The sequence below is a fragment of the Cydia splendana genome, chromosome Z, assembly GCF_910591565.1.
Source record: "Cydia splendana chromosome Z, ilCydSple1.2, whole genome shotgun sequence".
Lineage (NCBI taxonomy): Eukaryota > Metazoa > Arthropoda > Insecta > Lepidoptera > Tortricidae > Cydia > Cydia splendana.
Window position 1 is genome coordinate 44,247,347 of NC_085987.1, and position 11,983 is coordinate 44,259,329.

The following is an 11,983-nucleotide window of genomic DNA, read 5'->3' on the forward strand; positions in this document are numbered from 1 at the left end:
CCACAGCCCAATATCCAGTCCACTCAACATACAAATCAATAGCCTATGATCTTATAGTTCGTTTTTGTAGCATTAGAAAAAAGGTAAACAATCTTGGCATGTCTTTTAATTGAAAAACACGTTTTAAAAATAAGTCACGGCAAATATGTAACAATTATGAATCTAACGCGATCATTTGTATTCTTCTGCTTTCATAATTAATAGTTACTGATTTTTAAGAAGCGTTTTTCGATTAAAAAACATGTCAAGATCGCTTACCTTCTTTCTAATGCTAAAAAAAACGAACTAATAGTTCCCATCGCAGCACAAAAGTGCGGGACCACCTCCGGAAGTATCACATTGTGCGATCGGGGATGGTATCCGCCACGTGTAGATATCCTTTGGTCCCCAGATATGGAAAAGATATACAATTAATAATAATAGTAACAGAATAAATGTTATACTGCATTCTACTAATATGCTAAGTACTTAGAGCATTTAGTAACTGGAGCCGTCATGGCTGTCATTTTCTGTACAAAACAGTCTGCCGATTTTTGCGGGAGAGGGGACGTCAAATGTATTGCTATTGATTTGTACGTAACGTACAAATAGCCATGTCAGTCCATACAAAAGTTTGCACAATTGTACAAGGTTTTTGGCAGAGGGGTAAGCCCTTAAAGGTGACACCGGTTATTAAATGCTGTAAGGCTAAGTATTAGTAGAATGTAGAGCAAAGTTCGGCATATTTAAGTTTCTAGTAATTGATACATTGTTTGTAAGTAGTATAATATTTTGTATTGTTTTGTTACTTTATTTGCGTGTAGTACACAACTAAACGGGTAGTTTATAATTAAGTAATCTAGGTAATTTTCATTGTAATAGTCTACTTAGTACCTTATGAAACTTTAGACTTATTTGTAAAAGGCTGTTTGTTTTCTAAATAAATTAAAAAATAATAATAAGTTAATCATTTCGTGTTTTTTAACATATGATCAGAGCCTCTACCATCAGTTTTGACATTGACATAACGCTCACGTCTACGTAATTTACTTTCTTTACATCTCGCTTGCACTAATATGCGAGTACGAGCGAGATGCATAGAAAGTAAGTTACGTAAACGTGAGCGTATATGTCAATGTTAAAACTGATGGTAGACGTATAGGGCAGGTGCCATAGTCTCCTCCATAGTCCCGGTTACTAATCCACTAGTAACTCAACCCAATAGCCCGGTTTCTTTTTGTACCCTTTTCTTACAATAGTCCTACACTAACTGGGACTTGTCCTTGGGTGCACTAAAGGGGCCCACTGATTAACAGTCCGCCGGACGGTATCGGCCTGTCAGTTAGAACAAAATTTTGATAGTTGCGAACAACTGACAGGCCGATACCGTCCGGCGGACTGTTAATCAGTGTCACATTACATTTAGATGATACATGGGGCATCTACGTGTTGGCTTCGACCCCACGCATGCCTTCCAAATGTCCGGCACCCCATGGTCCCGAGAATTTGTAAGAGTCTAATAAGCTAAGTCAAACGAAGTAAATGATCAAAGATGTCCAAACAAAGCGAGGGAGTGTATCAGGGTCGTACATTTCATGCCGTTGACGGAAAAATGACGTCACGCTACAATGAGTATGTTTCCAATTAGTATTTTCGTAATAACTAGATATATTTTAGTTTAGGTACGTTTTAAATGTTCACGTAATTTAAGCAGGTCGTATTAAAATGAGAGCGTAACTGCTATTGTAATTGTATTGTATTGTATTTTAATGTATTTCACTAATAATTTTTTTCTTGTACCTACTGCTAACATAGTTTTTTAAGTATTACCTAACGTTACTATTTAATTATACCTTAGTTAATTTTTGTTTTATTGTAGTTATTTTATTTTAAATGTACTTATATAGAATTTTATTCTGAAATAAATTATTTGGATTGAATTGTATGGGAGCGGTTTTTTGGCGGCTTGGTGTGGATTTTAAGATTGAAAGTGGCAACTATTAGGATAGTGTCCAACGCTGGAACATGAACGTTATTGCGAGAAAATTAAGTGTAAAATATTTTTCTACAAAATCGTGGCAAATTTTCCACAAATATTAGCGAACGTGACGCGACGCCAGCTGTCAATAAGATATCTTCCAGATATCACATGATAACTTGTAGATATCACCGAAATATTGAAGGTTACGGATAAGTCTTGATCGAGGACTATCGCGTAGGTACCTACTGAGATATAGCACCATGTTAAAGCGACATACACGTTTAAGTCGACGACGGAAAGATGCAAAACTTTCCACGTGAAAAGTCATGAAATATTTGGAAATATCATTTGGGGAGCTTGCGAGACGGAAGGTTAATTTAAATTTCTTAACCTCTGGCGTCCTAAGGTCCCAATGCCTACTAGCTACGAGCTCTCACGTAAAATGATTTATTGGAAGTTTAGCAGACCTAACTATTTATTTTGAAAAGTAAAATTTTAAGAAAAAAAATCATTTTAAACGTATTTCTTCAATAGGGGGTATTACTGCAAAGTTCTGCCGCCAGTGTGCAACACCAAGCTAGCTAGTAAACCATAGAGTAACTTATACATACTGTGCCTTAAACTGTTTTTTGACAAGTTTTCACAGACAATGAAATATGACATTATGCATCAAGGCGGTTTGTTAACAAGGGCCTACCGGGAAACGGGAAATGCGAAATTTAGTTATCTGCCTCTTTATCGCTCGAATATGCAAGAGTGATAGAGTGGTTAGATAACGAAATATCGATTTTCTTGTTTCGCGGTATTAGAACCCCAGATTGTGATGGATTGTGGTATTATAGTAGCGCCCCCTACGCAGAATTTCGCGTAATATTCCCTATTATTTTAAAATTAAGCACATACAGAAACTTGTAGGAACTGTCATAAGAGCCTCTACCATCAGTTTTGACATTGACATAACGCTCACGTCTACGTAATTTACTTTCTGTACATCTCGCTTGCACTAATATGCGAGTACGAGCGAGATGCATAGAAAGTAAGTTACTTAAACGTGAGTGAATATGTCAATGTTAAAACTGGTGGTAGTGCTTAAGGACTATCATTCGACGCGAGAAGTATAGTGGTAGGTACTTATTATGATATATAAATAATTGTCAAATGGAACAGAGTTACTTTTATTTTCCTTCGTTCGATGTTACAACAATACAAATTAAACTGCATTCCACAATACTTTTGATCTAAATCTTACCGCCAGTTATAATTGTATGGTGGACCAATACTTAATTATTAAACCAACATAATCACAAATAATGTTCAATTGATCCCGTAAGTCTAGATCTAGACTAACCATAGCTTAGCAACTGAGCCTTAAGTTACAAACCAATAAACACTTGAGGTGCGTAATAAAATGATTACTACTGTTTTCTGCAATAAAACAAGTACGTTATTACATAATGGCGGGTTTTTAAGACACAAATCTATATGTATATCGCCCGTATTATACAATACGTTTATCATCACCAGGTATCGTACATTTTGTTGTATATTAGTGCAGCACAGTGAAATTAAAGAATTTCGAAAACATTTTCTGGTTGTAATACACCCGAGGCAGAGGCAGACCAAAAATGAGATGGCGAAACGACCAGGACTCATTCTGTGGCGACTGGCGGGAGCATGCACAAAGCCGTGACGAGTGGCGAAAAACAGGGGAGGACTACGCCCACCAGTGGGACACAATATAGGCTACTAAAAAATATATATATTATAGGACAATTTTACTCAAATTGACTAAGGTAAGCTCAAGAAGGCTTGTGTTGTGGGTACTCAGACAACGATATATATAATATATAAATACTTAAATACATAGAAAACAACCATGACTCAGGAAATATCTGTATCATCATACAAATAAATGCCCTTACCAGGATTCGAACCCGGGACCATCCACTTTATAGGCAGGGTCACTACCCACTAGGCCAGACCGGTCGTCAAAAAAAAAACTCAATGACATTGTAACAGTGTTTCGATCAGGTCACGTGTCCGCCTTACGTCTTACGAATCTTGCGGTCACGTGACACCTGTCGCGAGTTTAACATTTTTTCCCCATCACAAAGAAGTTTAGAAGCCGCTAAAGAAGCTTTCACTTCAAAAAAAAAGTTGTAAGATTAACTTTAACGTAAAGGCTCTCGAACATCGCAAAGCATGAAATGGAAATAGGCAGGGCACATATATAGGTAGGCTACCTAATACAAGATGGACGAAACGAACTACACTCTGGAAAAGACCACTGCAAACGCAGCAAATGGCGACCACTTACCTTACCACGACTGCTTTGCTTAGCTTAGCTTAGCTTAAACTGACATATTCGCTTACGTCTGCGTAACTTACCTTCTATATATCTCGCACTAATATGCGAGTACAAGCGAGACGCATAGAAAGTAAGTTACACACACGCTAGCGAATGACAGTGGGTCGATCAACTATTTCTTGTTGTTATTCTCTCCCATCAGCCAGGAGACAATAATAGCATAGTTTCTTAGAAGAGCTACTGTACCATGTTCTACAAACGTGCTTAGTAGACGTCCCATTATGGAAAGGCCTTATAACATAACACTTTAAACTCTCGCGTTTTGTACACATATTTAATTACACAAACGGGTCTACCGCGATATAATTTCATTGTTTTTACCTTTAATTCCTTTAAGTTTGACACTGACATATTCGCTGGCGAACGCGTAAAATAACTGACAATGCATCTCCTTTGAACTGACTTTGATGAAAGCGAGATGCACTGCGTTTGAGTTGACGCAGTCGCTAGCGTTTAAGCCTTAAGGCCGCGTAAAACTCATAGTAAGGGTACCGAAAATTGGACAAGTGATCTGGGGGCGTATTCCGGTTGATTTAGCAGGTTATTAATTAGATCTGGATTTGTTACGGATATGATCTGTAAAAACAATGAAATTATATCGCGGTAGACCCGTTTGTGTAATTAAATAAGGCCTTATAACTACCAAAAAATTCAAGATTGATTCATTTAAATACGAAATAACTAGTATTTTAAGAGTGACCCAGGAGACCGTAACCATGGCAACTAGTGACAAGAATAAGTTGATTCACCCCAGTGTCAAACTAGTAGTAGCCGTATAGATGGATAGAAGATGTAACAAAACACCTTCCGAGCAACAGGCACACCAAGGCCCAGGACAGAGTTAGTTGGCGGAAACTGGGAGAGGCTTTTGCTCACGAGCAGGACCGCTCATTCAAATAAATTTTTGTTTTATGTAATTTAAGAATAAGCTTGATTTCACTGAAACTTTTGTAAACACTGTAACTTTAGTAATGAGTAGGAATAAAAGGGTATTTAATTACATTTTTTATTTCAAACTGAGCCCGGAAATTGATTTTAACTTGAATTATTTCAACTAGAATCACAGAATAAATAATAGTACTAGGTACAAAAGACTCACTCTCTAACAAAACGCGTCTGTTACGATCAGGACAGATATGGCCGCCAGGTGGCGACAGCGCCACGCGCGGCTTATGGCTAGCCACCAAAATTGGTGTGGAACGGATGTACTTTTAGCTACCTGTAGCAAAGCGACGAAATCGCGGAGTGAGCCACGCCTGACAATACAATATGACAATGAATTGTAATTCACTCAGATTTATTGATCCGTCATTGTGCTAATTCTCGAAATTGGAAAACATGAAAGTATAAACCCACAGGTGATACAGCCAAAATATAAAGCAGTGGTTATATATTTCAAATCAGTAGGTGCCTATTAGGTACCTAAAGTAATAATAAACCTGTACTGAGCAGATAATAAATAAAATGTATCATCAAATCCCGTAGAATTGTAATAATTCTTTTCAAATAACATTATAAGTAATCTTATACCTTTAATGGAGTAATTCTTGTATACTCCAGCCTACGGCTGTCGTGAATATAATAGACTCTCGTACAATATTCCAGTTACCCCCCGCATTTCACATTGTACTATTGTATGATTCGTTCCTTTTTATCTTTTTGGTACCGAGCCCTTAAAGAATTGGTTACACACCGCGTGAGGGGTCGCTTCTTAAAGTACGTACCTACATTACGATACGGTATCGTCTTGGGTCGTCCCATTCGTTTTTCGTCAAGTTCTTAAATTAGTCCTATTCTGCTTTCGTCACTCATTCTACATTCGTCACAATCGTCGGTGGCTTTCAATGTAGAATGAGTGACGAAAGCATAATATGTAGGACTAATTTAAGAACTTGACGAAAAACGAATGGGACGACCCAAGATGATACCTACGATACAAGTGCGAAATGTAGGAAATTCGCAACGAGTGGCGAATAGTGGAGTATAAGTTACATTTACATAAGTTACAGTTACATATATAAGTTACAAACACGACCAAAGGGAGTGTTTTAAATCAACACGAGTTGCGAATTACCTATTCCTATTCCCACGTTTTACAGTACATAGTTACATACGTATGGATTGGCCTTTACATTTTCGTCGTAGGCACGTTAACTGCTACTTTACCGTACTGGTAGCTAGTAGCACCATATGGGGCATTATCTATGAAAAGGGACCTTACTGTCGATGGCGCTGACGCCGCACAACGTCGCGCGGTATTGTATTTATATCGGAGCATCGTTAATAATGGCGTAGGCGCCATCGACAATAAGGTCCCTTTTTATAGATAACGTCACATATGTCCTGTTATAGTTATTTACGATACGAGTGCGGAAAAGAGGAAATTCGAAACGAGTGGCGATAAATTAAAACACGACCGAAGGGAATGTTTTAAATCGACACGAGTTGCGAATTACCTATTCGCACGTGTATCGTACAACGTTTTACACTACATATGGCCCTTTAAACTTTTGACATCGCACGAAAAGCTATTTTACGCTCCAATATATCTTCTCCGTTATGGGTACCTTACATAATAGGGTATTATACTGTATTTAAAATAAATTATTTTACACCATGCATGAAATAAAGCACCAATTAATTATTAGAAAAACACAGACAGGAGTTATTTTTAAACACAAGTTCTATTTAATAAATCGGATAGAAATATAAAAAGTACCTAGGTGAGTTGACCGTGACGTCACGATGTAATGTTTCATATAAATTCCATATTAGCAAATCGTTTTGACAGTTCTAAAAAAGTAATTGATTTGACTAGTAGGAAAATACCCTGTTATTTATGTAAATGCAAAGTATTTGCCAATAAAATCCATCTCCATACCTTCGCCCACACTGTTAACCGTACAGCGGTGGCCCTTATGCATTTTGTAATAAGGTCCACCGATGTACAGTTAGGAGAGTTGCTGTGTGTACAAAGAAACATGTAACCGTATAAAAAAGCCGTATCGATTCTAATTGCATTATTAACTAGGCAGGTAGGTGCATTGCGTTTACTGCGAATGACTATATTAAAAAAGTAATTGATTTGACTAGTAGGAAAATACCCTGTTATTTATGTAAATGCAAAGTATTTGCCAATAAAATCCATCTCCATACCTTCGCCCACACTGTTAACCGTACAGCGGTGGCCCTTATGCATTTTGTAATAAGGTCCACCGATGTACAGTTAGGAGAGTTGCTGTGTGTACAAAGAAACATGTAACCGTATAAAAAAGCCGTATCGATTCTAATTGCATTATTAACTAGGCAGGTAGGTGCATTGCGTTTACTGCGAATGACTATATTAAGGCCTTGTGGTCTAATCACGATGCTATCATATTTTCATTAATAACTCAGTGTCACGTTCACTCTTTTATGTAGCCCCCTTTTTAACAAGCTTTTATTAGGTCGACCTGTATGTAACTATGTAATGGAATCTAAGGTAACTAATTAACCATCTTCCAAGGATCGTAGCGTCATGAAAATTAGCAGCTGTATGTAGTTCTGATGACAATACAATAATATGGTACCGTCGAACTGATCTGATGATGGAGACAGGAGGTGGCCATAGGAACTCTGTGATGAAACAACGCAACCTAATTGTGTTAGGGGTTTTTAGAATTGTCTTGATGAGTATTAGTTGTCTGTCGTAAGAAAAGTACAGTCAGCGATAAAAGCTTGTACCAAAAATGAAATTTTTGCCAAAAACTTATTCTTTTATGCATCCCTGCGTTTCCTTAATTCCGTCCCAGGCGGTGTAATGGGGTGTCTCTCCGGTTTTTACACCATAAATCGTCTGCAATAGACGCTAAGGCCAATGATGAGTGTAGATTTCATTCGATAGCTTGACGAGTATTCGCGTTTGCTTTACGACTATTTTTGTATGGTATTTTGAACAGCGCGCCAACGGGACGTTTTGGAAACTCAAAATCCCATACAAAATGACACTTTAACCCTTAAATGCATAGTGTTGCCAAATGTCTACAAAGCATTAGACAGCTCACAGATTAAAAAAAAAAGGCAAACGTCAAGTAGTAGGGTAATGATTTAAGGGTTAAATTTACGCAATATTTTTAATTTATAAAAATTACATTCGTTTTAAGACGAAAAGTCGGAAAGCTTGGAAAAATCCAGAAGTTGATAATTTTTAGTATGTGATTTTGAACGGTGTTTTCGGGGTTTTTAATTATTTTATATTTTAAAACTTTATCATGAGTATATCACAAATAGTGTACCTTTCTAATGGTAGTAAAAAAAATCATAGATCTATTACTGAATATTACATATTTACATAATATGATTTAGCCAATTCAACTTCTAACACTGATTTCGCAGTGAAAATCGAAGTTATATTTTTTTTACTATTTTTCCTAGAATCGGCAGATAATTATGTGATACATATATTACTTAACTTCGGGCAAAAAGAAAAAATCATGCATTTAAGGGTTAACGCAAACGTACGTCACGTCACGCTATTAAATGAAATTTACACTAGGAGCACTGTATCCTTACCACGAGTTTGACACTGACATATTCGCTGGCGAACGCGTAAAATAACTGACAATGCATCTCCTTTGAACTGACTTTGATGAAAGCGAGATGCACTGCGTTTGAGTTGACGCAGTCGCTAGCGTTTAAGCCTTAAGGCCGCGTAAAACTCATAGTAAGGGTACCGAAAATTGGACAAGTGATCTGGGGGCGTATTCCGGTTGATTTAGCAGGTTATTAATTAGATCTGGATTTGTTACGGATATGATCTGTAAATGTCATAAGTCATAATTAACGTTTCTGGTTATAATACGATTTTTAATTAAAAAAAAATACATTCGCTCTGCTCGGTTAAAATTACTGATCTGCCGTCAGAATGTTTCCAACATAGCCAAATTCCTGCATGGAACAACTTGGGAAACTTCTCATATTTTTGTATGGGAATCTATATTTTTCATTTCTATAATGAATGTCACTTTCCTGTGAAGTTTTCCTGTAATTTCCTAGTACTTTTCTAACTTTGTAGACACTATGCACATCTGTAGTTAATAAATAATAAATATAAATAAATATTACCTAGTCTCACAGTAAGCTTAATAAGGCTTATGTTGTGGGCACTAGACGACAATATATGTATTAAATACCTATAAACACTTATGTATATATAGAAAACATCCATAACTCAGGAACAAATATTTGTGATAAACACACAAATAAATGCCCTTACCAGGATTCGAACTCGAGACCTCCTGCTTCGTAGGCAGGGATCACTACCGACTAGGCTAGGCGGCCGAGGAAGAGGCAGTTCATGCTCAACTTTCGACTATACAGGACGACTTTAAATCTAACAGAAAATCTAAGTTTAGAACTCTTTTTATTACTATTACACATAGCGATCGATAATTCATTACAACCTTTTAATTTGTCTATGTGTGAGCCAATATTTCTGTCAAGAGGTCAAGACCATTTCGTTTAATATTGATTGGAGCCCTGTTTTCATTGGCCTCGTGTTTTACACACATTTTCCCTGAAATAATTGTACACTTACGTTACGTGCCAAGCTGTCACATGTGTATTCGTATTTTATAAATACAGTACCCTATCGATATATTTACATAAATTACAGAATATATAGTTATTTATTTTCAAGTTAAATTATTGATCTAATCTTACAAAACGTAACAATTAACATTCATAACCATTATTCCCATTTTTTCAATATTGCCAATAACATATCGACCCTACATTTTAATTAAAAATACCACCTACGATAAATATCGAAGGTATCGTCGCTATCAAATATATCAGAACGGGCACGGTGTTCAAAATCTGAACACTTCATTATTTTCAAATCATTTCCATTTCGAGCACCTTGTGTTTTACAGACATTGACAGCGACCGTATTTTCCAGGAGTTTCCCACAAAATTAAAAAACACACATCATTATATTCCACGACAACATACTCGTATTGTTTCAAACGTCACATGAAACTAACCTGAGAAGGCGCGAATCCCAGGAAGGACAGTTTCCGCTTGCCCGAACTCATGATTGTCACGTACGTACGTCCGTCGCGCGCGGAGGTCGCGGCTCGACTGAACGCCGGCACCGGAAGGGCGTGCGTACGCGCTTACCTGTGGACGGAAAATTAGGTCTGAAAAATTCGGGGTGAGAAAATACGTTGTGTTTAAGGCGATAGTGGACGACCGCCGCTTCTCCATACAAACGTAGACCCTATTTTACGCTATGTTCATTATGTGTACCACCGCTATGCTTTTTCGTTTCTTGCGTTTTTTTACTTATTCATATAATAAAAGTTACGGGAGCCTTTAAAATTTCTATGGAATTTATTTATCTCTTCTAACTCTATAATCATAAAACTGAAAAAAGTCAAACGACGGGGCTAAGTTTTTTTTGTATAGGTAAATGGAAGAAAAAACGGACACAAAAATAAATAGAACATATACTCGTATTTAATTACGTCATGAAGTTATGACCATCGGATTAATATATAATGGCTAATAAATTTAAGAATTTTAGTCTATCAATCAATCAATGTGGCAATCTTAAGCCGATCACTGACTAACATGCCTCTGGACGATATCGGCCTGTCAGTTAGAACAAATATTTGACAGCTCCGAACAACTGACAGGCCGATATCGTCCCGCGGACTGGTAATCAGTGGGCCCCTTTAAATTAAGATTGTTAGATTCAAAATGAGCTTCTTAGCATTTCCATTCATTTGTATGAAAACTATCAGACTAACGTAATTCTGGTGGGATTACTATGCTCAACAACCGTGATATTAATTTACAGCAGGTACATTACATATGGTGCTAATTTACCGCCCTAGTGCAGTAACTAGCACTATACGTGCGTATGTCGAAAATGTAAAGGGCTATATGTTCTGTAAAACGCTGTACAATACACGTACGAAAAGGTAATTCGCAACTCGTGTCGATTTAAAACACTCCTTTCGGGATCGTGTTTTTATTTATTTACTTGTAGCGAATTGTCTAGTCTTCGCACTTGTATCGTAATGTACTATTATAGTTAAAGGCTGATTGTGCGCAGACGTGAACGTGCATGTTAGGGTGTTTCATTTTTCCGAATTTTCGATTTTCATCTGACTTTGATCGAATTCTTGTTCTAACTGATAAAATAATATTATACGTTAAAAAAAATTAAAATCGGTCAACATTTAGAGGTTGCACAACATCAACAAAGATTTTTCAAATAACCAACGACTCTACATCGGAGGGTAGAAAATGATTTAAGCGGATACCATCCAAGCGGAGAGTAGTGTGATACTGAACCTTCTACATATAAATAAATTTTAAAATTAGTAGTAAACTTGGATTTTGGTTACTCGGTTTGGTTTATGTTCTAATTAAGATTTTTCAGTTTTTCCACCTGTTTCCAAAGGAAAAGTGCGTTTATCGTGTTTTAGACGCAAAATTCAGTTTTCTCATTCGATTTTAGTATCAGTTCATTATATTTTGTCATTTTAGAACATAGATCATTTTCATGCAATGTATGGGGTTCTCACTCTACCTTTTCAACATGTGCAACCTCTAAACGTTATTCGATTATTTCGAAAATTGAAATAGATAGTTTTTAGTGTGGGGAG

General features: G+C 36.8%; 1 protein-coding gene across 1 annotated transcript in view; it reads right to left on the reverse strand.

Annotated features, from left to right (window-relative positions):
- Positions 1–10,521, reverse strand: part of LOC134804148 (anion exchange protein 3) — a 136,333-nt gene extending 125,812 nt beyond the window's left edge. Inside the window, exon 1 of the mRNA XM_063777093.1 lies at positions 10,352–10,521. Coding sequence (XP_063633163.1) covers positions 10,352–10,402 — 51 coding nt within the window. The 5' untranslated portion in view covers positions 10,403–10,521. The remainder of the gene's footprint in view (positions 1–10,351) is intronic.
- Between the last annotated feature and the right edge of the window lie 1,462 nt (positions 10,522–11,983).